Source organism: Chelonia mydas, chromosome 7 (assembly GCF_015237465.2).
Source record: "Chelonia mydas isolate rCheMyd1 chromosome 7, rCheMyd1.pri.v2, whole genome shotgun sequence".
NCBI classification, from domain to species: Eukaryota; Metazoa; Chordata; order Testudines; family Cheloniidae; genus Chelonia; species Chelonia mydas.
The window spans coordinates 55,367,479-55,395,467 of NC_057853.1; the positions used below are offsets into that span (position 1 = coordinate 55,367,479).

The 27,989-nt window shown below is 43.4% G+C and overlaps 1 protein-coding gene across 2 annotated transcripts in view; it reads left to right on the forward strand.

Annotated features, from left to right (window-relative positions):
- Window positions 1–4,610: 4,610 nt before the first annotated feature.
- TM9SF3 (transmembrane 9 superfamily member 3) overlaps window positions 4,611–27,989 on the forward strand; it is an 82,434-nt gene continuing 59,055 nt past the window's right edge. The window contains exons 1-2 of one of the 2 annotated variants that reach the window (XM_037903415.2): window positions 4,611–4,809; window positions 20,244–20,439. In XM_037903415.2, coding sequence (XP_037759343.1) covers window positions 4,726–4,809; window positions 20,244–20,439 — 280 coding nt within the window. In that variant the 5' untranslated portion in view covers window positions 4,611–4,725. Of the gene's footprint in view, window positions 4,810–7,210; window positions 7,291–20,243; window positions 20,440–27,989 lie in introns of those variants that run through there. The other variant, XM_037903416.2, reaches the window with a different exon arrangement.

The following is a 27,989-nucleotide window of genomic DNA, read 5'->3' on the forward strand; positions in this document are numbered from 1 at the left end:
ACGTTTGCATACTTCACATGTAGATTGTGATGTTTGTGCACCTACCACATGTTTGCACAACATACTCTTGACAATTCAGTCACAACTTTTTACATTCTTCTGCAGCAGAAAATTAGCTCCATGGCAAATTTTACTCAAATGACTTAAATGTACAAAAATCATTTTACTGATTGATTAAAATGAAGGTTATTTTTTAAAAATGTGCTTCCCAGTCAAGTCACATTTTAGTGCCATATTTTATGTGCAACGAACATACTTTTTCTGGATTTCCATTATCTTGGAAAGTAATTTTGCTGAGTCAGGCTCACAGCTGCTACTGCCCTTCAGTCATACCCTGGAACACTCTCCACTGTTTCAGAACTCTGCCCTCTAAGATTGCCGGATTACTTAGCACCTCAAATGTACACAACGGCTTAACTCAGATTGCCTTGAACAGCTTGAGCAGGTGCTGCTAATGCAGCCCAGGGTCAAACCCTTCCCTCACTGGGACGCCCCTATTTTGGCTGCAGAATTTGCCTCAGAATCCATCCCTTGTTGCAAAATTGAAGCTTAGATTCTGGAGCACATGTTAATGAGTTGTCAGGGCTCTCACTACTCCACCCCAGCCCTGAAGAGCCAGACCAAAGCATGTGGGCCACGTACAGAAGGTTTTTATCTGCATCTGAGTTTCAGTGATAATTTGGAAGAGAGCTACATTATAGCTTGTGTGCTGGCTCTTAATGTTTGGCGAGTATTGGATGGAAAAGGTAAAACAAAGTTCAACGTGTGTTCTCCCACCACGAAGCAAGGAGGTGGAGTTGTGGGCAAAATACTTTAACTGGGTCTCAATGTGATTAGGTAAAAGTGCTGTTTGCACTGAGGGAGCACATGCTGTGCAGACAGGATGGAGTCGTAGTTACGCTTGCACCAGATTTCCGCATCTTGCATACCTGGCTTTGATATTCTTTGGAACCCCACTGTTCCCTTGCTCCTGAGCTGCACTGAGTCTGTGATGGTAGCAGGTAATCCCTGGAAATTAAGGTTTTTCTTCTTGAAAGAGAAAATGTTCATGTTTAGTTGCCAGTGCTTATGGCCACCACTTTGCAGCACTTTTAAATGGTAATTTTTAACTACTAGATTTTCGTTTTCAAACCTGTGCTAACAAAACAAAATTGCTTGACTGTCACAATACTACTTTGGAACAGTCTACCGGCCAGTTAACAGCATATACTTAGTTGATAACAAATGAAGGTGCTGGAAGAATGCCCCCACAGGTCTCCATCTTCCCTCCCCAAAGTGAATGTTATGCTTAAAAAGCTTTAATGGGTCTCTGTAGGTTATTATGGGGAGAGGATTGGGTGTTGCCATACCCCACCCTCAGCAATACACAGTGTGAGCAGGGCTTTGTGCTCATGATTAGGACAAGCAGTAGGAGCAGAACACTTCCTTTAATAGCTCTGTGTGTGAACTTTTCACACACCTGTTTGTGTAAACATGCCTGCCTTGTTTGAGAAAGTGACTTCCTGGGCGTCTTATGTCTCCAAGCACCCATGCTTTGGTAGGGTGCCAACTCTGTCCTATATTGGCTTTTGTGTTTAGCTTTTAAATTAATATTGTTCTCCCTTGTGCCACGGTCCTAAACTGCTTCAAAATAAATTTTCCACTGAGAGTGGTTTGGATGTGAACAAGGACATGCCTGGTTAGCAGCTTGAAAGTACTCCTAGCAACCTCAACTGGGGTTTTCTTTCAGCTAGTGCAGAATTAAACACCCCACAATGGATCCCAATCTCCAAGTTGAACTGAATTGGCAGTGGAAAGGATCTTCAGTCACTGATAGGTGCAGAGAATGCTGATCCAGTAACTGCAACACAAGAATTGGGAGTAATGAGCTGGGTTCTCTATTCTATAGCCTTTGGGTGTTTTTTTATTTTATTGTATTTTATTTTTTACTCTGTGCATCATAGAAATCTAACAGAAGGACCTTGACTAGAAAATGGAATATTTATAATCTGATTTTTTTACTGTCCTGTTGTGACGTTCCCCTGGTGTTATCTGGACAGGTGATCTGCTAGGTCACTCCAATCCTCAACTCTAGGAGCCAGCCTTACCCTGTTCTGCTCTGAGAACCCCTACTCCCGGGCTGCTCACGTACAGCCTCTAGCATATAAGCTGCTCACAGCTATGTGAGTGAACACTTTTGGCTAGCTGCTTCTTGGATTGTGCAACCGAATGACACTGCCCCTCTGCTCCTGGAGAGTTTTGCCTGGGCTTGTTTTAAGCCATGAGGACACATTTTCAGCCTCATAACTATGTACATGAAATTACAACCTATAACATTACTATAACAACAATGCTCAGTGCATCATGAGCCTTCTGAAGACACCCGGCATGACAAACTGCATCGTAGTATCATATCGTATCATAAGGATGAACATCGGGGTGCAGGGTGTTCCCCAGAGGAACAGAGTGTCATATATATGTCATATAATATCAGGGTTGGAAGGGACCTCAGGAGGTCATCTAGTCCAACCCCCTGCTCAAAGCAGGACCAATCTCCCATTTTTGTCCCAGATCCCTAAATAGCCCCGTCAAGGATTGAACTCACAACCCTGGGTTTAGCAGGCCAATGCTCAAACCACTGAGCTATCCCTCACACCTGTCCACATTTAGATTTGTCTTTGGACTTGGCTTATGCAGAGTTGCAGGAAATGAACAGTTGACGTAATGTTTTGGGGCTTATAAAAGTGTAGAATTATGTTTATAAAGTGCACTTCTTTGTTTAGCTGGACTGTCTTAGCCCACACACTTTCTACTTTAATTCCCTCCAGTCACTAAATGTCTTTGTGACTTTTCCCATAATTTTTAATAAGCTCCAAAAGCTTAAAAAAAACCCAGGTTTCAGGTGGGAAAGCCCACAGAAGACTGAGGAATTTCAGAGGGACTTAACCAACCTACATGCATGGGCAACATGGTGGCTGATGAAATTCAGAATTGATAAATGCAAAGTTATGCACAATAGAGAAAAAAACAGTTTACACATATCTTATCAAATGAAGTGATTGTGTTGTCATTATTGACAGCTCAACAAAGACTTTGGCTTAGTGTGCAGCTGCAGTCAAGAAAACCACTCCAGATGTTAGGATTCAACAGGAATGGGATAGCGAATATTATGGAATAGGTCATAATATAATGCAATAGTATACCTTCAACTGTATGTGTGCAGTCCTGGTCACCCCAGCTCATAAATGATAATGTAGAATTTGAGAGGGTGCAGAGAAAGGAAATGGGAATAACTAGGGGCTTGGAAAACACTCATGAGGGGAGACTGAAGAGATTGACTGATTGCCTTAGAAAGGAGATGAATAAGAGAGGACCCATTCAAAGTATAAAACAGTGAACGGTGTAGATGAGGTAGATCGAGAGCTTCTGTTCTCCCTTTCTCTCAGCACAAGAACAAGGGGATATTTGATGAAATTGCCAGCTGTGACCCAATACACAGGAAGTAATTCTGGGGGGAAATCTGGGCCTGGAAGTGTATTGGGATCACCCTGCAGTAGTAACCAAGGCTGGTGAGAGCCAGAGTGCGGTTGGCAGGCTGCAGTTACACACAGACACTCAGGGGCACTGGCATGCTGGAGTAATCCAGGTTGAGAGTTACAGCAGCAGGGCATTGCAAGGCACCCCAGGTTACAGGGCAGGTGATGACACAGCCGCTCACTGGCCTGGATAGCACTCTGGAATGTTACAGAAGTGTCTATTATAAAACTGTTAATGTGTCTGTCTTTCTTAGCAAGGCCACCAACACACACCTGGGATTTATGGGCCAAGCCAATTGGGAGATATGAGCCAAATCCAATTAAGAAATTTTCCCAGAAGTCAACACTAGGGGAAGTTCTAAGCCCCATAACTTTAAAACTCTCTGATGTCCCCTCCCCCCTACCACCCTCAGATGAGATGTACCATGTGACATTTCAGGAGCATTAGTTTTTGGGGAAACTTACATAGGCCAGGGAAACTGAACAATAGGCTTAAAATAGGTAAGGAAGTTTAAATTTTAAATACAGAGTGGGTTTTGCTGTTCCACATTTTGGGAGAGGGTAGGAAGGGGGGTCTCTTGTACAGTAGTTTCTTGTAGGGTCGCTTTGGGTAGTTTCTAGTATAATGTCATGATGCGAGGATGTAGGGTTATAGTCACAACTATCTCACCTAAAAAGAAAAGGAGTACTTGTGGCACCCTAGAGACCAACCAATTTATTTGAGCATGAGCTTTCATGAGCTATAGCTCACTTCATCGGATGCATACTGTGGAAAGTACATGAGATCTTTTTATACACACAAAGCATGAAAAAATGGATGTTTACCCCTACAAAAGGTTTTCTCTCCCCCCACCCCACTCTCCTGCTGGTAATAGCCAGCCCCGCCCCATGGTTCTGCTACGTGCACGCGCTGGGGGTAGCCCCTCGCTCCGTGCCAGCAGCGCGCTGCCTCGGGGCCCGCGAGGAGCCGGCCCGCTTGCGGGGAGCGGGTGTGTTCGGCGGAGGCCGCTGTTGCCGCGCGCTGACGTTTGGCTCCCGTCCGCCACCGTAGGCGCGGCGCTTCCGGTGTGCGGCCGGATGACGTGGCCGGGGCAGCGGAAGCAGCGTCTCGTCGGTAGCGGCTGGGTCGGGTCCGGGCCGGGCAGAGCGAGGGCGGCTCGGGGGCAGCCTGGTGCTTGCGGTGGTGACGCGGAGGAGGCCGGCGGGGAGGATGGAGCTGCCCAGGCTGCTGCTGTGCGCGGCGTCCGCGGCGCTGCTGCTGTTGCGGGTCCGGGCCGACGAGCACGAGCACACGGTGAGGAGCCGGCTGGGCCCGCCCGCCCCGCCTCGCCTCGCCTCGCCTCGCCTCAGCGGGCGGGTCTCTGGTGCCCGGCGCGGCGGGTGCAGCACGGGGCGGTGCAGCCGTCACCCTTGGGGAGGGGGGGGTTTATGGAGGGGAGGCCCTGAATACCCATCCCCCTGTGCGGAAGTGTGTGTGTGGGCGGGGGGGATGTTTACACCTGTCCCGGCAGTGTGTGTGTGTTGGGGGGCGTGTGTTTATGGAGGGGGAGACTGTGAATACCCGTGGGGGTGGGAGTGTAGATCGGGCCCTGCACATCCGGGAGTGTGGGTGGGAGGGCCTGTCCCCTGTGGAGCGTGTGTTGTTTATACAGGAGGGGCTCTGAATAGTGTTCTCTTGTGGGGGAGGGGAAGTGTAATATCTGGTCCCTAGTGTGGGTGTGGTTGTAACAAGGAGGGCCTGTTCCATTCTGTAGGGTTGGAGCGCTGGGTGGCTGCTGAAGAGGTCAATACTCCTTCCTCTTAATAATACTTGGTGTCAATCTCCTCCACTCACCCCCACATCCCCAAAATGCTGTTTGAGGTTGTGGCCTGTGTGGTGACCCTGCTGTTTGATAGGGAATATGCTGCCTGAATAACAGCTAGTCTCATGTCTGTCACTACCTAATCCAGTCACAGGTGCGCTGCACACAGTAGCTGGCCATGCTCTGTACGACAGAATCCTCCTCTGGGGTGGGATGAGTGTGGGCTAAGTGGGACTAAATAGACTGGAAGAAGACCTAGCTTCTGGTTAAGTATCCGTGCTCCTCAGTTTCCCTGACTCCTTGCTTGCACTTTTTCTTCCACATGTGTACATTCCTGGTCATTTGGTACTGCTCCCTACACAGGTACACACTGGTTCTGATTCTGTGGCTTTGACAACTTCTCTGTGGTAGAAGAGCAATGAAAATGACTCAATGTCTGGAAAACATGACCTATGAGGGAAGATTGAAAACACTGGGTTTGTTCAGTTTGGAGAAGAGAAGACTGAGAGAGGACATAAGTTTTCAAATGCATACAAGGTTGTTACAGGGAGGAGGGAGAAAAATTGTTCTGCTTAACCTCTGAGGATCGGACAAGAAGCACAATGGGCTTAAATTGCAGCAAGGACAGTTTAGGTTGGACATTAGGAAAAACTTCCTAACTGTCTAGGTAGTTAACCACTGGAATAAATTGCCTAGGGATGTAGTGGAATCGCCATCATTGCCTAACCTGCTCTTAAAAATCTCCAAACACTTGTCAGGGATGGTCTAACACTTAATCCTTCCTTGAGTGTAGGTGACTGGACTAGATGATCAATTCTGTGATTCTATGATACACCTCTACCCTGATATAACGCGGGTTCACATACAACGTGCTAAAGCTCCCAACACGCTGCTCTGAGCAGCGTGTTAAGGGTGCTGGGTCGGAGCCGAGGTGTTGGATAAGGGGCAGAGGGTCTCGGGGGTGGTCAGGGGCTCTCCCCCCCCCCCCCCGGTCTGGGATGCAGGAGCTGTGGGGGGGGCCACTTTTGGGGGCCCTGCAGTCCCAGAGTGGCTCAGGGGATTAGAGTGGCCCCAGCCCCAGCTGTGTCGCTCGGGGCTGGGGGCTTGTGGGAAGGGATTCCCCCTGCACTCACCGGCATCGACGGAAGCGGAGCAGTCCGGCCCCAGCCCACTCCACTCTGCCAGCTCCCAGCCGCAGGTGAGTACGGGGGGCGTCCTTTCCCCAACCTCCCCGCGCTCACCGGTGGCGGGAAGTGGAGCGCAATGGCTGGGAGGTGGCGGAGTGGAGCGGGCTGGGGCTGCATTGCTCCGCTTCCTGCTGCTGCCGGTGAGCGCCTGTCGGGGCGGAGGGGTGTGGATAGGGGTCGGAGCAGTAGGGGACAGGGAGCAGGGGGGTTGGGTGGGGGTGGGGTCCTGGGGGTGATTAGGGATGGGGATCTCTGGAGGGGGTGGTCAGGGAACAAGGAACGGGGGGGGGGCCCAAGCAAGTTCGATATAATGTGGTCTCACCTATAATGCGGTGAGACTTTTTTTGTCTGCCGAGGACCACGTTATATCGGGGTAGAGGTGTAGATACAACTTAGATTCAGACTGTGCCATATAACTAAAACATCATTTAGAAATAATTTTGCCATTGTCCCCTTTTTGGCCAAGAACAGCCCTGAAGTGGTCAATTTCAAGATTTAATTATCTAAATGTATTAGAGTAAATGAAGAGAAATTGGGACGTAGTTCAGAAATTAAAATCTTGATGGTTTAAAGGTAAATATAGATTAAAAAGGTCTTGTGTTCAGATGAAGTTGCTGGAAAATAATTCAGTATTTAATTGTACATCTGTTCACTAACTTATATATGTTCTTTTACAGAGTCTTAATTTATACATCTGCTCTTTGCACACACTAGGACCTCTTGTACTGCTTGTCTATCAGGTGTTTTTACAGTATCCTCTGATCCTACTTGAAGCCAGCTTAGATGGTATGGTAAAATACTTGTATAGTCTGCGTTGCCGCTGTTGCTAGTACTGGTGGAATTGCAGAGATACTAGATGAACGGTCTAAAAAGTCCTCATGTAGATTCACCCTCAGATTCTTCCATTATTGAGGAATACTCTGGGTATCTACTAGCATTGTGTTAATGTGGGAGAACCAGTAAGTGAAACTGAGTGCTGTATTTTAGTTGTCCAGACTGAATGAAGTGCAAAGTCTAAAAAAAGCAGCCCAAGCGATGAAATATAACTAAATTGTAAATGTTTTTAAAAAATGTAACTACTAAAATGAATAAGGAAATTAGCCTGATGATGTGTGTTGCGGCTCATAAATCTAAAACTTAAATTTATAATTTCTTCTTGATTTAGCTTAAATGTGCTTTCAAAATTGGTACATAAAAAGAATATACTGTTGTAGATGACCAAGAATTGTTCAGTTCCCCACTTACAGAATACATTCTCCAGCAACTAAAGTAAGCAATCTGTCTTAACAGTTCATGTCCCCAGAAGTGTAGGAATGATAGTAAATACAGGATTTCCACTCTTGTAACTAATTTGAATCCCCGTCTGAAGTTTTACCTACCATGGTAAATATTATTGTCCATGTGAGTACAATGTTTTTGGTACTTAAGTTAACTTTGGCTCATTATGTCTACAAGGGGCCAATAAAACTTGACTTAAAACAGGCTAGAATGAATATATAACTGCCGCCTCTTCTGAAAATGTTTGCAGATCCCTTTTCAAAGTAGGTGAAATTAACATTACAGAGCAAGGCTCAGGATGCTGAGCAATCTTCTCACTTTTGGGAAATGAAAGGGTAAGGCTGGGGCCTTGTTCATACTACGTACTAGCTAGAGTTGATGGGGCCTAGCATTCGGGGGGGCGGGGAGGGAGGGTTTAAAGAGAGAGTGCTACTGGGCACAAATTTGCCCCACCCAAAATACAAACTTTAAGTTGAAATCCCAGGTTCAATTTGTCATGAACGTGAGCTGTGGAGGTTGGGCTTTAGAAACAATGCTTGATATATATTGCATGTCCATGAGGCATTGAAAGAATTAGTAATTTAGGTTTCAGAGTAACAGCCATGTTAGTCTGTATTCGCAAAAAGAAAAGGAGTACTTGTGGCACCTTAGAGACTAACCAATTTATTTGAGCATAAGCTTTCGTGAGCTACAGCTCACTATAAATTGGTTAGTCTCTAAGGTGCCACAAGTACTCCTTTTCTTTTTATTAATTTAGGTTTGCCAAGCATTTTATTTGATTAATTCTCTTTTGGTTTTTATGTCTCTCCTTTTATTGCTGTTCCCTATGCTGCTTTCGCTTCTTTGTCCTGGCAGTAAAAAGAAATGTTTATCCTTTTTTCTGAAATATTTTGTGCTGTTGCTTCAGAGGATGATATTCTGGTAAATTTCACTCTCAGCATGGGAGTAAAAAAGCAACACATGAAGTATCTGAATGTGAACTAGGGAAATACAATCTAGATGGAGCTACTATAAGGTGGGTGCATAACTGGTTGGAAAACCGTTATCAGTAGTTAACAGTCAAGCTCGAAGGACATATTAAGTGGGGTCCCACAGGGATCAGTTCTGGTTCTGTTCAATACTTTCATTCATGATTTAGATAATGGCATAGAGAGTACACTTATAAAGTTTGTGGGCGATACCAAGCTGGGAGGGGTTGCAAGTGCCTTGGAGGATAGGATAAAATTCAAAATGATCTGGACAAACTGGAGAAATGGTCTGAAGTAAATAGGATGAAATTCAATAAGGACAAATGCAAAGTACTCCACTTAGGAAGGACAATCAATTGCACATACAAAATGGGAAATGACTGCCTAGGAAGGAGTACTGCAGAAAGGAAACTGGGGGGTCATAATAGATCACAAGCTAAATATAAGTGAACAGTGTAACAATGTTTTTTCCCCAACATCACTGGGATGTATTAGCGGGAGTGTTATAAGCAAGACAAAAGAAGTAATTCTTCCTCTCTATTCTGCACTGATTAGGCCTCAATCTGGAATACTGTGTCCAGTTCTGGGTGCCACATTTCAGGAAAGATGTGGACAAACTGGAGAAAGTCCAGAGAAGAGCAACAAAAATGATGACTGGAAAACATGACCTATGAGGGAAGATTGAAAAATTTAGGTTTGTTTAGTCTGGAAAAGAGAAGACTGAGAGAGGGTATAACAGTTTTTCAAGTACATAAAAGGTTGTTACAAAGAGGAGGGAGAAAAATTGTTGTTCTTAACCTCTGAGGATAGTACAAGAAGCAATGGGCTTAAATAAGAGCAAGATGATTTAGGTTGGACATTATGAAAAACTTCCTAACTGTCAGGGAGGTTAAGCACGACAAGAAATTGCTTAGGGAAGTTGTGGAATCTCCACCACTGGAGATTTTAAGTGCAGGTCAGACAAACACCTGTCAGGGATGGTCTAGATCATGGGTCGGCAACCTTTCGGAAGTGGTGTGCCGAGTCTTCATTTATTCACTTTAAATTAAGGCTTTGCGTGCCAGTAACACATTTTAACGTTTTTTAGAAGGTCTCTCTCGCTAAGTGTATATATTATATAACTAAACTATTGTCCTATGTAAAGTAAACAAGGTTTTCAAAATGTTTAAGAAGCTTCATTTAAAATTAAATTAAAATACTGATCTTATGCCACCGGCCCGCTCAGCCCGCTGGCAGCCTGGGGTTCTGTTCACCTAGGCCGGCAGCAGGCTGAACGGGGCCTGCGGCCGGGATCCCAGCTGGCAAAGGACCGGCAGCCAGAACCCCAGACCGGCAACGGGCTGGGTGGGGCCAGTGGCCGGGACCCCAGACCAGCAGTGGGTTGAGTAGCTCAGCCCGCTACCGCTCATCCCGCTGGCGGTTTGGGGTTCCGTCCTCCGGCTCCTGCCAGCCAGGGTCCTGGCTTCCGGCCCAGGATCCCGGCCTTGCCCACATAGAGAGGGTACCTACCTTCTCCCTGATTCTAGCCCATTCTCTTCCTCTCTCTCTGCACTGAGCTGAGGGTGGGAGTGCACTGAGCACAGGGCTGGGGATGAAAGAGCACGCTGGGGGTTGGGGTGCAGGGTCTGGCCAGGAGCTAGAATAAGGGAGGGGGCTGAGGGTTACGGCAGGAGGTTTGGGATTTGGAGTGCTTAAATGGGCAGCTCCCATTTGGTGAGAGGGGTGCAAGAGCTCCCGTTTGGTGCTAGGGGTTGGGGTGGGAATGTGGGGGGTGCAAGAGTTAGGGCATGGGGTGGGGGGGGGGGCTGGGTATGTGTGGGGGGGTGTAGGAGTCAGGGCAGGGAGCTGGGGTGTGGGGGAGTGCAGGGGTCAGGGGAGAGGGCTGGGGGTGTGGGCTAGCATTGTGGGGGTGCTCCCAGCCCGCTGCCTAGAGCAGCTCATAGCAGGGGGCTGGAGGGGATATGCCCTGATTCTAACCCCCTTCCCCAATGCCTTGTCCCCACCTCGTTTCCGCCTCCTCCCTGGAGCAGCAAGCAGGCTGTGGCTCTGCTTCTCCCCCTCCCTTGCAAGGGCTATCAGCTGACTGGTGGCCAGGAGGGAGCAGAGGAGGGGCAGGAATCCAGCATGCTGGGGGAAGAGGCGGGGGAGGGGGAACTTGCCTGCCCTGCAGCAGCAGCTGGCAGGACCAAGCTTCTTCACCCTGCCCCTGCAGAGGCGGTTGGGGGGGGGGCGGAGAAGAGTGGGCCGGGGAGGGCAGGATTTTTAATAGCATGCTGCTTCCTGCCGGGATCCCGGCTGCTGGCCCCGCTCAGACTGCTGCCGGCCTGGGTTCGGCAGCGGGCTGAGCCGGACTGGTGGCTGGGACCCAACAGGCAGCAGCGTGCCATTAAAAATCAGCTCACGTGCCATCTTTGGCACGCGTGCCATAGGTTGCCGACCCCTGCTCTACATAATACTTAGTCCTGCCATGAGTGCAGGGGACTGGACTAGGTGACCTTGCAAGGTCCTCTCCAGTCCTATGATTCTATGAAGCATGTCCAGGAGTGCATGCGTCTGAAGCATCGTGATTGGTTCTTGGATTAAAATACTTTTTATCCTATTGAATTATTATGAGATAAGCTTCAGTAGCCCAACACTAACTCTCTGTGGCACTGACGCCTATCAGACAGATGTTTTCAGGTTAAAAAAAAAAAATACTCGACACCTTTCTGCTGCACCCTTTTAATCAGTTGTTGTGTGGACTTCAGAAACATAAGATTAAGTAGCCTGCAGGCTAACCTCAGCAGGGTTACCATGCTAATTTTTCCACTCTTATGAAGGATCCCAAAGAGAGCTCTAAGCTTTGTCCCACTTGAAATGAGCTCTGTGGAAAGAAATGGGTTGGCAACATACATACCATGTGCCTAAGAGTGGTCTGGCTGTTGCTGTGTTTCTTTTTAGAGTATTTTCAACTTTATGCATTTATTTTATGTTGTTTGTTGCATCTGGCTTGAAAGTGGCACTTGAAACATTGTTGCCAACTGATGGAAATACTTCTTATCATCAGTCCGTATTACAAATATAGTTGTAAACTGGATTGTTGGTGTGCCATGATCAGTGGTATCTTGGTAATGTCTTTATGTTAGTGTGGATATTGCAATTTGGTCCTAGCTCTAGTCAGTACAGCCTTGCTGGAGGACTACCCACAAAAAGCGTTAGAACTGCTAAAAAGTGGCAGTATAGATGCCCCTATCTGTGATAGTCGTGCTAGGTAGAGCATGGTTATATTTTACTAATATTGTGTCAATTATGAAAAAAATTTCTAAAGCTTTAGTTTGTCAGAGATGGCACAGGCATAAGGGGACAGCTTGTGTTTATGGTGATACTTCTCTGGGCTGTTACTACATGTTTACGCAGTTGAAATAGATCGTTACATTCTTAACATAGTTACCGGAATTACAGAACTGTTGTCAAACGTGATACAGAAAATGCTATGAAACCAAATTTGTGACACTTAATTAAACTTGGTGTAAATTGGTATGCTTGCATCTCAAGAGTTTGGTGATAGGGTATTTAAAATTGTACATTTATGCAACCTTTTATAATATTCTAGACTGAAGTAGTGGATTTTGTGGATTGTGGCACCATCAAGATGTTTCTCATTCAGTCTTTGTTGATTCTAGTTTTAGAAATAGTCACATATTTCTTATCTTAGTAGGATCCTTGGACGATATGCGCTGTATCATCTACTATGAAGCACAAAACATGAAATTGCCAATTATGCCAGTCCTGAAGATGCAACACTTCTTATTTGTTGGCTTTTTTTTTTTGGCTGCCTTCATGTTACATTCAACAGCACCTATTTAACAGTTCTGTCTAATGTTATATTCTTTTTAGGACACAGGTGGCCATCATCTTGTAGCTGTAAGGCTGTCTTTCCAGCCGTTTTAAGGGACACATGTTTTTTGTACAAGGTGGGGTAGAAAGGGGATAAAGATTATGATGTAGGCATTGCTAAAATAGTGTTGTCCTTTGTGGCCACAAGATAAGTAATTCTTGTTGGTTTGAAGGAGCCCTGGAAGCTTGACTAAAGCTTGTTTTCATAGCCAAACAAATCTAAAATTGCATTTAAATAGACCAGTAAATTTGCTTACGTTTTTATTATAAACAGGAATTGCATCTTGGTAATGAAGTACAGTAACTCCTCACTTAAAGTCATCTCTGTTAACGTTGTTTCATTGCTTTGCTGATCAATTAGAGAACATGCTTGTTTAAAGTTGCGCAATGCTCCCTTATAACTGTGTTTAGCAGCTGCCTGCTTTGTCCACTGCTTGCAGGAAGAGCAGCCCCTTGGAGCTAGCTGGTGGGGGCTTGGAATCATGGTGGACCGGCAGCCCCCTATCAGCTCCCTGATCCCCTAAGTTCCCTGTGTGGGAGCTGCCCAGCAGGCTACCAATTGCGGGGCAGTTCATCTGTCCCTCCCCGCACTGCCGTGTGCTATCCTGCCCTCTGCCTTGGAGCTGCTCCCAGGAGCCTCCTGCTTCCTGTGCAAAGCGGGGGGCGGGGAAGAGGGGTGCTAATGTTAGGGTGTCCACCCACCCCCCCACTACTTTACTCCATTTCCATAAAGCAGGGTGGGGGACAGGACAGGGCTCAGGAGGGAGGGAGCTTGCTGGCAGCAGCTGCTGTCTTAACTTGCTGATCTACTAAAAGGGCAGTGTACTTAGAGTGGTGTCAGCGTACTTAAAGGGGCAATGTGTGTGTGTGTGTCTCTCTCTCTCTCTCTCTCTCGCGCACGCGCGCACGCACACACACACACACACACACACACACACACACACACAGTGTGTCTGCCATGCTGTCTCCTCTCCCTCCATTCATGCTGTCTTGTAGAGTGTGAGGCTACATTAACAACAATGTGTTAAACCTTGAGAGCTCAGCGGAGTGCTAGTTCATCATTTTAGCAGTAAGGCATCCCCTGGGAAATATCCCACCCTCTGACTTCACCACCTCAACCAAGCTTCACAATCATCATTACTGTGTACAGTATTAAATTGTTTGTTTAAAACTTATACTGTGTATATTTATATATATATATATATATTAATTCTATACACACACACAGTCTTTTGTCAAAAAAAATTTCCCTGGAACCTAACCCCGCCCCCCATTTACATTAATTCTTATGGGGAAATTGGATTTGCTTAAAGTAGCATTTTTCAGGAACATAACTACAACGTTAAGTGAGGAGTTACTGTAACTTTACCTAAATTTAAAATCTATAGTTATCAACTCATCTCCCCTGCTCCAATAATCATGACTGACCACTGACTTGTTTCACCACTTTGCACAATTACTGCATTACTGCTTGTCACCCACAAGACTCATTAGAATTAATTTCTAGCTGAGGCAGAAATGTATTCCTTTGTAAAAATGTTTATTTCATATATTTAAACAAGACAGATCAAAACCCTTACCATCTTGTGTGCTGTGAGAACCAGAAGCTCTCTTTAGATAAGTCTGTTTATCTGCTCTTACTTTCTCCTAGTTTTGTTGGCTTATCTTACTGTTGAGTTAGACTTTGACACTGTTGTTCTCACACACTTTACCTGATCACTGCTAACTCTTCACTGACTATTCTGTTTGTCCTCATAGGGAGCTCCTGATGCATTCTTCATTTTTTTCTTCTCCAAATGCCTAAATCCAGCTGTCAGTGAATCTTCTGTAGCTAAAGAGGAAATTGCTGTTTGAATAGCAGGAGACTGAAACTATCACATCCAGTTACATAATCTTACAGTACAAGTGATTTTAAGAAAAGACCATCTGGCTCCTCCGTGGCATGCCTTATTCAATGCTGCTTTCGATACCCTAGCAGAAGTAAAAGGGACTTTGATTTGCTGTTTTGGTTTCTAAGATCATAGAGGATAGAACTGAGTAAATGTGCAGTTGCCAAATAGATTCTCTCATTCAGGACTCTGTTTGGTCACATCTGCTCAGAGTGTGAGGCTAATTAGAAAGGTTTGTGAGAAGATGTAGGTTTAGTGACTTCTATATATTGATGACATTGATTTAAAACTCAGTCTCACAGACCTGTATGATGTGGCTGAATGACTTACCTAGTGCCTGAAATAATTTCTCCAAACTGAGGGAGTGCCTGCCACTTGTTACTTAGGTTTATAGCCTGGTACGTAGGTGTGAAGGGCGAATGGGTGTCATGTTGGTTTCTCATATGCTCCTTGATCTTCAGTGAGCAGACTTGAGTGTGTTTTTCCTCTGCACTTTGCAAGAAGGCTGCAAGCCTTTCTTTCAGACAAGGATCCAAACACGATTAACTGTACCTTTTGTTACCTTGACTCAGTTACTGAAGCGCACTTTGTGGTGCTACATCTTAAGACCCCTCGGTCTTCAGCTTGTGTGCCCTTCCCCTTTTTCCTCCTTTTGGGGGGTTCATTTGATTCATATACTAGTGGCATGGCATGGAGTAACAGATTGGTGGGTCTTAGGTGATACCATTCAATTCCAATCTATACTGCTGCCAAACTCGCCTTCCCTATCCCTTCTAAGAGACCCTCATGATCCATTGCCTAGGGTGGATTTTCTTGAGGAAGGGGGTATGGAAGAAATTCCAAGTCAGAACAAGGGAAAAAGATCTTTAACTCCTGACACTTCCATATATTGAAGGACAGCCTTTCTTCCATTGTATAGATCTAAGCAAGTTAAACAATGCCTCAGGACTTTCAAATCCCATATACTGTTTTTGGCCTCCATCACTAATCTTTCAGTGCAAGACTTGTTCAGGACTTTTGACTTAAGAGCAGCCTGCTTCCACATAGTGTTCAGATACTCATCAGACACTCATGCTTCTGTGTAGGAAATAAACTTTATCAGTACAAGGTGCTGCCTGTCAGCCACTGTGTCTTCACAGTGTGTGGCCATGGATTTTATGAAGTAGTTTAGGAACTTAGTGACAATTGATCTATTCAGATTTTGGTTTGCTGTCTTTGAAAGGTGTAGATGCTTTTAATAAAGCTTAACACAATGTTCCTAATTCTTCCCCATAATACTGTGTTCTTTGGTTCTCTAGAAACAAATCTTAGGTGCCTTTAAAATTTTGCCGGTACACTTTGCTTCAGCTGCATCCTTTAGTAACTTCTTACTGTGCAGTAACCTATACACAAATAGCATCGCTTCTACATCACCATGGGAATTGATGAGTTTTGTCCAGGTTAAAACCTTTTTTAAGGAAAGACCAACTCTTTAGATTTTGTTTTTTTAATGGTTGGACTAGTCACTCCAAAGTATTGACATGAACATATTTGAAAGGTTTTTTTTATGCTAAAATATTAGGCTCTAATTTCATTCTGATTATAACTTTAACTGTTAATAGGGGAGTGAGAACATCCATGGTTATTATGCATATTAGGGAACAACAAGAAAATTAGGACTGTCTAGAAACCTATGGGTGGAATGATTAGAAAGAGGGGTGTGGCTAATAGGTGGAATCAACAGCAGATAGTCAAATTCAGAGCTTTGTCAGAAGATCTGCATTTGTCCAGACAGCTCAGCATCCATTGAGATTTTTTGCAGATTCTGATTGGTTTGTTTGATCATAACAGCGTCTGTGCTAAAACAAGTAAGTTGATTTATGACCTTAGATACTAACTGGATACATTTAAGAGTGGTAGGCCTGACTTATTAGTGGACTGGAGGCTCAGTTATTGTCTTTGTCTGCAAAAATGGCAAGATTTCCTTTTTGTGTGCTTCTTAGGTTTGAAGAATAATTGTGTAGTATATTTTATTTCAGTGGGTTTTTTGGGTTGGAAGAAATAGCAATACAATTATTCACACACAAAGTGAGAGGTCCGTCCCCCAAGGAACTTACAATCTAAGTTGAACATCCCGTACAATTCATTGTAGGGATGTATTGCAAGGATGAAGCTAATAATAGTAAAAGACACTTTTAGATACACTGTTTTTGTGTATAGCTTTATATATTTTTTTGTGTAACAAGTGGTAGTTCTTCCTACTTCAAAAAATCAGTCTGTTTCCAAGCACCTAAATTTTCTAATACTTCTGTTGTGTGCTTAATTAAGGAGGGAACAGTTGGCTTGGCTTGTACTTGTAGTTGTCTTGGCTTCTTGGCAAGTCACACTTCATACTGTTGGGAGAATGGCAACTGTTATTTGTAAGATTGCTACACTGATACTTTATGGCACTGTATAAATAAATGGTGCTTTATGGGCAAGGTGTGATCTCTCCCCCAGAGGGTTTACAGTCCAAGGTACAAGAGAGTTAAGTTGTTCTCTTAGACAAGAGCTGCTCCTGTCTTCCGGGATGTTGGAGTTGTCCAGGTACCAGTTTGAGTGCTTCCTGTTTTTAGGGTTTGTTGGTAGTATAGCGAGGAAGTGTGATAAACATCTTACTGGAATTATTGAAGTTGTCCTCTTCTGATCATTTTACTCTTGAAGACTCCAGGTTTAATTAAATATTGTGGGATAGGATATTATGGCTTTCTAATTATGAAGTTTTTTGAATGACGAGGAAGAGATGTACGTTTCATTGTGTTTTGGTGGAGATTATTTTTGCATCTTTGGTTCCTGCTAGATGAAAGTACTGATCAAAACTAGTTTTCTGATAGCAAGGTGGAGAGAGTGCTCGTAGCAAACACTATTACCAATAAACACACATCTGCTTTAAATAAAGTAATGAATGACCAGGAAACTTGGTGGAATCTGATGCTCCATCTTTATCTCATCTCTTTGTGAGATGCAGGGGGAGTCTTTGTCTTTTAATTTGCTTATTCAATGGCCTAAGACTGAAACTGATAACCCATTTCACAATAAGAACAGGAGTACTTGTGGTACCTTAGAGACTAACAAATTTATTTGAGCATCAGCTTTCGTGGGCTAAAACCCACTTCATCGGATGCATGCAGTGGAAAATATATTAGGAAGAGAGATATATACACACACACACACGGAGAACATGAAACAATGGGTGTTATCGTACACACTATATCGAGAGTGATCAGTTAAGGTGAGCTATTACCAGCAGGAGAGAAAAAAAAAACTTTAGTGATAATCAAGATGGGCCATTTCCAGCAGTTGACAAGAACGTGTGAGGAACAGTAGGGGGAAAAAATAAATATGGGGAAATACTTTTACTTTGGCTAATGACACATCCACTCCCAGTCTTTATTCAAGCCTAATTTAATGGTGTCCAGTTTGCAAATTAATTCCAGTTCAGCAGTCTCTTGTTGGAGTCTGTTTTTGAAGTTTTTTTTGTTGTAATATTGCTGCTGAATTGGAATTAATTTGCAAACTGGACACCATTAAATTAGGCTTGAATAAAGGCTGGGAGTGGATGTGTCATTACACAAAGTAAAACTATTTCCCCATGTTTATGCTTGCATATAGTATACAGTTGATTTAATTCATTTTAAAGGTGACCTGGAATGCTTCCAAAAAGTCTAGAGGTCACCATTCAGTAACAAACTGCCTGCAAATAAGTACATTATTAAAATGGGAGTTAATTTTTTTCCCTGTTCACTCTCTGTGGAAGACAAGAGTTCAGAAGTTTAAAAAAATTAACATAATCCACTCCTGAAAAAGAATACCACTCTGTTTACAAGTCAGCATGTCATTAGCTGTTGCATGAGAGAAACAGTACTGAACTTGGATCTTGACAGGTAATGCTTGAGTACTTGAACATTTACTCAAAAACCACTAGCTGGAGGAAGGTACAAAAGTCAAGTCAAGCATTACAAAAGGAGAGAAAGATGGGGATACAGCCCCCAATCTGCCAGCAGAATCAGGAACATGGTAAGGCGCCTAATGCTCACTTCAGTTGTTGAGTGCTGTACTTCCCACCTTCCCTCAGCTTTCTGCAAGGATGGATTGTTAATGCTGTGCCAGTATAACCTTTCAAGTTGCTGGTAGAGAGCGGGGAACCACTTCTGGCTTTCTCTCACATGTTGTATGGTTTTTCTTTGCTCCCTCCTCATTTCTCTTTCCCCATCCCTAAAATCTCCTGTGTACCTCTGCTACTTCCCAAGTAAAGTGAAACTGACAAGTAGCTGGTTAGTATTATTGCTGGACATGCAGTAGTGAAGCTGATCAGATATTTATCATCGATTGCTGCAGATATAATACAAAAGAATACAAGGCTTTCCATTTTATGCAGCTTTGACTTGTTAATAAAGTGGCATGATGGAACAAAAGTATTCAATCTTTTCTCAAAACACGGTGACTTAAATGCATAAATCAGAATAAAACATATTTTTAAGCGCTCATGACTCAAGCACTCTATATGTGGGTTTGTAGCTAATTCTTTCTAGGCCCAACTAGCCGTATGGTAGTTAACTATTCATAATTATTGTGTTTAAGGACTTTTGTTCGTTTGTTGAAATGAAAAATGTCTAACTCTCATCTACCAGTTACTTTGACTGCACAATAAAAAAGGCACTTATGACTAATTGACATTTGATTCCCCTTTCCACTCAAAGTAACATAAATATTTGTTCCATTTGTGCACATCTCAGCCTTGTGAGAACACTTCATTCTTGCTTATTTATGGGGCCTGAATTTTAGCTCTTAAATAGGATTGAAAATGGGATTTGCCATGTGCAAATACAATTATATGCACCTATTCCTGGCTTGAAAACCGGATCCATGTGGTTAGGTGAATTGATGGTATAGTCATCAATATATTGAAGTTTGGAGAAAAGGCTAGAGGTAAACTATTTTAGTCCTGTGAAGACTGTTAAAAGCACAATTAAAAAAAAGTCAAGGTTAGCATTTTACCGAGTGTATCACACATGGTAACTTAAACACTTTTGATTCTTATTTTTGTGAGTCCATCCCAATATCTGACCATTACTGGAGACATTTATCTGAGAAGTGCATATATTAAGAGTTTTGGAATTATTATGATAGAGCTTGAAAAAACTTTAGACAGCTACTGGCTGGGGTACTACATTTACTGACCAGAGGTAGCTACCAGAGGTGAGGTTTTAATTGCTTTTACAGAGAAGTCCAGGGCAAAATCCTGTTGAGAGGGCTACCCTCATTGCTACTTCTAGTTATTAAGATGGAGGGTACTTGTGTTCTACCAAGGTACAATTTATGCACCCTGTATGCAGTCTTTGGTAAATTTATACAGTTGCAGATAAAAAAGATAAAGGAGTTTATCTTTAATGCTTTTTGTAAGTTACTATGCTTCCAATTTCTGGGAGTGTTACCTGTGAAGGGCCACTGATGCTTCGTACCCTCATGCCAAATATTTAAATGCCGAAGAGGAGCAGGCATAGATTTCTCCTTTTCTATCCCCCTTTCCCCCAAATATTTGTCCTATGTGATGCTCTTTTAGTTGTCTAATTCAAAGAGCAGATGGTGTTGGACCCCTCCTTTCTGAACTCCACAAATGTACCACTGCCTCTCTAAATAACATGAAGAATGGATGTGCTTAATTTTCCTGAGGTAGACTTCTCATATGTTTCAATATGTTTTCTTTTAGTACCAAGATAAAGAAGAAGTCGTTCTTTGGATGAATACAGTAGGACCTTATCACAATCGCCAAGAGACATACAAATACTTCTCTCTTCCCTTTTGCGTGGGATCAAAAAAAAGCATCAGTCATTATCATGAAACACTAGGAGAAGCACTTCAAGGAGTTGAATTGGAATTTAGTGGTCTGGACATTAAATTTAAAGGTAAGCATTCTAAGATATATTAAAAAATCCCCTACATTGAATCTCTGAATTAAAAACTCCTGGGTAAGAAACACCTTCAGTTCCCTTGACTAGTAGATTTCTTATTGCTGATCACAACTCTGTATGAAAACAGAGGCCTTTATTACAAATGGTCTCTTAAACACTGAATTTCTTTGTCTCTCTCATTCATCCTTAAAGATATTTCCTTGCAGCGGCTAATAAACTTTTGTGGTAACTGATTATGGCCGTTCAAATGTTGAATGTGGACAGGATTGAAGAAAATCAAAGAATGCTCAGTATGAAAGTAGAGTATATTGCTTTTATTTTTGAAGGTTAAAGAGTTTTCAAAATATAATAGTGCAGCTCTTAATTTATGTAGAGAGTACATATAAAATGACTGCCCGATACCACATATTGGCACAGGTAGATATCAGAGGGACTTCTCTTTGCTTTTCTGTATTATTGAAAACAGGGCAACTCAGACATATGAGATATTTAGCCATATATCCTCTTTAGAAAAACTTAGTGTAGAATATAAACAATGTATTGAGGTTGATTTTGAAGGAAAACTTGTTTTGTAGAACAGAACGTATTCTGTGGCTTTAATCTTACTCTTTAAACTTGTGTGTTCTGGTAAGACTGTTCCTACTGGTGTGTAAAATTGGAATTATGGTGTTGCTGTTTTTACTGTTGGGGTAGACATGAGATGTGGACCTCTTCCAAACCCTCTTCAGCATAATAAAGGAAGAACTTGTAAGTGAGAATGTGGGTACTACTGGGACTAGATTTTTTTCAATTATGCTGAGCACATGCAGCTCCTGGGGTGGTTCGGCACTTTTGAAAATCCTGCCCAAAATTAATGTTGTTGACTATTCTATTCATCTTGTTTAATCTTCCAGTTGTAAAAGCTTCACTATTGATTTTTTTTTTGCCCAGTATTTTTATAAAAATAAAAGTTGATAAAACACAAAATTGAAAAACCAAAAATGTGAGAGGTCTACTTTCTATAACAATTCAGACTGAAAGCACTGCTACCATTAATTTTCCTTATATAGGCAACGTTTGAACCTTTATTGCATATAAAGTTAAAAATAAATTGGAATTGGGTTTAGGGGAGGGAAATGACATGAAGTTCCACAGTTAAGATTGATCACTTTCCAGTTAAATGCATAGAAAGAAATAATGGGACTACTACATTTAAAATAATGATCAACAGGATAATTAATGTCTTACTGCCTCTTCTGAATGATATTGTATGAACTCCTAGCTTTTACAGTGAATCTCTAAAACTAAATGTGAAATTGCACAATACGTGGGTTACATGTAACCTGTGTCGAAGACTGTTAAAGTGAGCTACAAAACTGACTTAACTTGGTAGAAGTTCCACTTTGAAAAGGTTTTTTGTAGTCTTCTGTAAAACTGATCATTGCTGATGGTAAAATCTTTATCTACAGAGACACAAAGCACAATGAAGTTACTTAAGAAAAATAATAGAAAACGTGTACTATTAATTAACAGTAGATCATTGGTCTTTTAAAGTCCTTTCAGTATCAGGAAATTTTTTTTTTTTTTTTTTTTTTTTTTGGAAAATCATTTGCTGAGGCAGGTCAGTTTTTTAGCATAGCTACTCTTAACTTGTCTGGTAAATCTTCATAACTTATGAAGAGTTCACAGAGCAGCTTGGTCTGATAAGCTAAGCAATGCAGATGAGCATGCATGGTTTAAGTTTCAAAGCATTTTATTGACTAGTGAGAAACTGCTATGAGTCTGCTTGAAAAATGTACTCAATTTCTCCCTAGAGGACTAAGCATACCAGCAAAAAGCAGATATAGATGGGAATATGGAGGGTGCACGTGAGGTCCAGAGGCAGCATACTGCTGAGGAGGCTAGCCCCACAAGTGCTGGGAAGGGAGAAGGCACAAGGATTCCTATTGGGTCATTGTCATTGGGCCATGCTCTGATGGCTCCATTTTCATACTGGATTTCTTGCTTTCATATGGCTGGAAAATAGAGGCACTCTTCTGCTTCCTTTGGCTGTTGGAAAGGAGGAGTTTTCTTGCGCACTCTCCTGAGGGTCAGGTAGGGAAAGGATTCTACTATTCAAACTTTCCACCACTGCATCATGGCTGGGAATGGTCTCTACTGCTCTCTCCAGTTCTTCTGCAGTTGCTTAGAACTTTCCCAAGAAGAAGCCTGAGACTCGGAGTGTTCACACTTTCACTTGCTACTCTTCATAATACTGTACCAGCAAAACTGACTGTTCACTCAGCATAGTGTTGTCACGTATCAGCAGCCACAGACGCACTTGGAAAGATAACACTGCATTGGTTTAGGTTCACTTGGTGTTTGAAGATTATGATTAGCCCACGAGGGCTAGAAACTCCAGTATTAAAACATTAAGAATCTGAAAGTGAAACTGACTTTATAGTTATTTTTGTTCGCCAAGCTGAAAATGCAATACGTCAATAAAGCAAAAAGTGGACTTACACTATTAAGACTGAAATATTAAGGTGCCAGTGGTTATTTGCAATTTAAGTTGAGTGTCTCTTTAAGAAGAGATAAAATGCAAGATGGAGTACAGTGTCCCAAAATCTTGACTATTGCCAAAATCTAACTGAAGCTCCCAAGACTTTGCAAAAACCTTTACATAAACCGATCTCTTTCCTTGGAGTTTCTAGCAGAAGCAGCGAATCTCCAAAATATAGCTTAACTTACCTATATGGCAGAGTGACTGAGTCTGCTTCACTACTTGACTGCTCATTTCTGCACTTGTGAATTTATAAATTAGCTGCCATTGTTTGATGGCAGTCACTGGCACAGGTAGTAAGGGTCACTTAACATAGGGAACACACCATCAGCGGCTCGTTCACCTTCACATCTACCATTGTGATATATGCCATCATGTGCCAGTAATGCCCCTCTGCCATGTACATTGACCATACTGGACAGTCTCTGTGCAAAAGAATAAATGGACACAAATCGGACGTCAAGAATTATAACGCTCAAAAACCAGTCAGAGAACACTTCAACCTCCCTGGACACTCAATTACAGACCTAAAAGTGGCAATTCTTCAACAACAAAAACTTCAAAACCAGACTCCAATGAGAAACTGCAGAACTGGAATTAATTTGCAAACTGGACACCATCAAATTAGGCCTGAATAAAGACTGGGAGTGGATGTGTCATTACACAAACTAAAAACTATTTCCCCATCCTGATTTTCCCCCCCCCTACTGTTATTCAGCCTTCTTGTCAACTGTTTGAAGTGGGCCATCCTGATTACCACTATAAAAGTGATTTTTCCTCCTGCTGATAATAGCCCACTGTAATTGATTTGTCTCGTTAGAGTTGGTAAGGCAACCCCCATCTTTTCATGTTCTCTGTGTGTGTGTGTGTGTATATATCTATATCTATATATCTATATCTATATCTCCTACTGTATTTTCTACTCCATGCATCTGATGAAGTGGGTTTTAGCCCACAAAAGCTTATGCCCAAATAAATTTGTTAGTCTCTAAGGTTCCACAAGTACTCCTCATTCTTTTAACATAGTCAGACTTAACCTAGGGAGCGGAAACCACTACCATTTCCTCTGTCAGGTAAGGTAGCTCTTACTTCCCTGGCTGATAAAAGGGGAAAAAGACAGATTAGGCTTTTCCTTTTCAGTGGGTTAAACACTAGTACTAAGCCACTTTGGTAGTAAACACTAGTGGAAATGGGTGGATAAAAGCAGTCGTTTTCAAACCTTTTTTCTGGTGATCCAGTTGAAGAAAATTGTTGATGTCCACGACTCAACAGAGCTGGGGATGAGGGGGTTGGTGTGTGGGAAGGGCTCAGGGCTGGGGCAGAGGATTGGGGTGTGGGGTGGGGCTGGGAATGAGGGGTTCAGAGTGTGAGGGGGGGCGCTGGGCTGGAGGTGCATGCTCTGTGGTGGGGATGAGGGATTTGGGGTGCAGGAGGGGGGTTCCAGGTTTGGGGGGGGGCTCAGAGCTGGGGCAGGAGGTTGGGGTGTGGGAAGGAGTCAGGACTCTGGGCAGGGGATGCAGGCTCTGGAGTGAGGCCGGTGATGAGAGGTTTGGGGTTCAGGGTAGGGCAGGGGATCAGGGTGTGGGCTTACTTTGGGCAGCTCCCAGTTAGCGGCGGTGCTGAGGCAGGCTTTCTGCCTGTCCCTGTGCCATGGACCACGTTGCTCCCCAGAAGTGGCCAGCAGCAGGTCCGGCTCCTAGGCGGAGGCGTGCAAGTGACTCCATGCTGCTCTCACCTGCAGGCGCTGCTCCTCTCCCCCCAGCTCCCATTGGCCGAGAACTACCAATGGGAGTGTGGAGCTCTGTGTTGTCATCTTCCTTCCCCCCCTCATCTCCCTCCCACCTAGGAGCTGGACCTGCTGCTGGCTGCTTCCGGGGCGCAGCGCAGTGTCGGAACAGGTAGGGACTAGCCTGCCTTAGGCTGGCAGCACCGCCGACGGGACTTTTAACGGCCCGGTCGGCGGTGCTGACCAGAGCTGCCGTGACCCAGTGCCTTACATTCCGCGACCCAGTACTGAATCGAAAACCGCTGGATAAAAGGATGGTCTATCCTTTAGGTAAGACTTGGAAAGATGATTGTTGTGACTTGGGGGTGGGGGGAAGGTAGTTAGTTACAACTCATTCTCTGCACATGCTAGAGTAAGAGAATTCTGATATTTAAGATAAACCTTGCAAAGGACACAGAGGTCAAAGAAACAGCTGTCCCCCTGGCACTTTCAGGAGCCCCACTCTCTGGGATCCCTAAACCAAATAAGATGATGACATGAAATCTTATTCTTTGCTATGTAAGCTCTTTTCCCCTACCCCTCCATAATACTAAAGAAGGGAGACGTGCTTAAAAGAAATAATGTTCTGACTTTAGCTAGATAATCTGAAAATTTCCCTTTAAAATTGCTAGAACAGATGTACTGGGATCTTGTATTCATTATTATAAACTTCATGTGACTTAGGCTTGAAAAATCTATTTAAGGCTGGTCAGGGGAAAGCTGTCTTTGAGTGTGGAGATCTATACCATCAACTTCTGTGGAAATGAAGTTTTGCTTAACAGGCAGAATGTTTTAAGATGGTGAAAACCTACCATACCAAAGGCAGACCTAGGGAGTTTTGTCTTCGTGAATCTGCAGACAGAACTCCAGTGTTGCTGCTGCTGCTTATATATCCTTAAGCTGCTGCAAAATGAAGTTAATTAGTCAGTAATTGCTGCTATTTATAGCCCTAAAGGCAATAGTGAAGGTGTCAAAAATCATGTTATTTTTATGCTACTGCTTGAGAGAGCTCCGAGCAGCAGCAGAGGGCATACAGAAAAGTTTGGGACTATTGTAGAATAGAGGAATCCTCTTTTTCAGAGCAACCAAGAGTTTTTAGAATCAATAGGGTAGTGAAAATTCTCACCCCTTGCAGTACCCAGAAGGCTTTAGAGGGGAGGAAGTTGGCAAAGCTCTTTCTTCCTTCTGTCAGCTAAGGGGTGTGTGTGATGCTTAATTCAGATATCTAGCAGGCAGAACCGAATACAAAAGATGGACCATTCTTCAACACGACCTAGTCCCCCAAACCTGTTCCACTATCTTGGTTAAAGTTGCAATAGCCTTCCCTCTTCCAGCAGTTGGGGATAATGGGTTGAGGTTCTTGGTAGCCAAATGTCGCCAAAATAAGACTCTCTATTTCCTAATCTTACAAAGTCAAAAACAATGAGGGGCATTGTGGCAGGGCAGGGGTAAACCCCTTTAAGGCCCTGCCATAATGCTGGCTGCAGCCTGCTCTCTGGCCAGGAGGCCAGGAGTACAGAGACTGGTATACAGCAGGGAGCCTAGCTGCAAGCCCTAATGAGGGCTGGCTTAGAGTAACATGCTGAGCTAAGTACTGACAGCTGGGCTGAGGCATGAGAGGGCTATAAAAGCCCTGGGCAAACCTCAGGGGGGGGGGGGGGGCTAGCTTGGGAGGAGACAGGAGGGTGGTATCATGGTCTCCTTACCAAAGAAGGAAGCCTCAAAAGCCAGGAGGGTCTGGGGGGCACTAGCTGTTGGGGGATCTGAGAACTGCACGAACACTGTAAATAAAGACACTAGGGTGATCCAGCAAAAGAAGGTGTGGAAGATTCTTTATTATACAGTACCAGCCTAAACACAGGGTGCAGGCTCAAGAGGGAGGAAGCCTGTGGAGACCTGGTGACAGGCATAAATGGCAAAATGTAATTAGATTTTATAACTTTCAGTTTTAACAATTTAAAGCATTGTTGCTAACACAAGGAAAGGCACTTATGTGTTAACATGATTTTTAAATTGACCCTATCCTTTAGACGAATCTGCTGATACCAGTCAATGATACTGGCAACCACCCTAGAAAACAATCCTTTTGTTACTAATTTACTATATTTACAGATTGTTATGGATTTTACTAAATATGAATGAAAACAATATTTTATCAGACTAATTTTCTGCGTCATCCCCGTTAGCAAGAGCACACCATAGATATGGGAACAGCTTGGAAAAGAAGTCAGTTTGTGTGACTTGGTGATTACCAGTACAGATGGGGTTTTTCTCTATCTCAGGCAGGCACATGAGAATATTTGTGCCCTTTCATTGTGTATTCTACTTTCCCTTTTTTCCCCCACGCTGTTTCTTGACTTCCAGAAGATTAGCCATACAGCAAGTCAGTTACTGATGCTCTTCTCTGTCATCTCAGGTTTTTTGGTAGGTGAGGATGGCTCTTTTATTTTCATGACTATGGGAACAGCAGTGGGTTGTTTTGTGCTCTATCAGACTGTTGCTTCCATCATAAATGTTTCTGTGCAGTATGAGAACAGAAACTTTTCCTGTTGGAATGGAAGTAGTGGCTTCAGTAACCTTAGAAGTTTTTTTTTTTTAAAATAGTGGGGAAAACAGCTTTGATGCCAAGGGAAGGAAATGGGCTCTTTCAACCACCCAGCATTTCAGTCTGCCGAGATTAGGAGTTCTTTCCCATAGGAGACATAAAAGGGGCTATAAAGCCTGACTCCCACCATCATTGCCAGGGTTAATCAGGCTGGTTTAGACCTGGGTCATTGTGTGCCTATGTAGGGAAGTCCCTTCCAGTCTTGAGTCTAGTCCCTTGCTTTCGCAGGCAACCCTGTCACAGAATTTTGTTTATAAACTTTCCAAGCTCCATCTTAAAACTTGCGTGGTTTGCCCCCACTACTCCTATTGGAAAGCTGTTCCAGAACCTCCTTGATAGTTAGAAAACTTCTTCTAATTTCTAAATGTATTCATGGCCAGTTTATGCTGATTTGTTCTTGTGCCAACATTCTTTGCATGCCATATTCTTCCCATCCTCAAGAAAGCTGGATATGCAGGTTGAACAATCGATTCGTTTCTGTCCTCTGTCCCCTTTAGAGATCTCTTTAGTCAAAAATCTTATTTGATCATTGCAGAACCTTCTCTTTCCCTATTATATTTCTGAAGAAATGGGCTCAGAATCAGGATCTGGTGCCTTCACATAAGTCTTTCTCAGAGGTCTCTGAATACCTTCTCGGACATTTCTGTAAATGC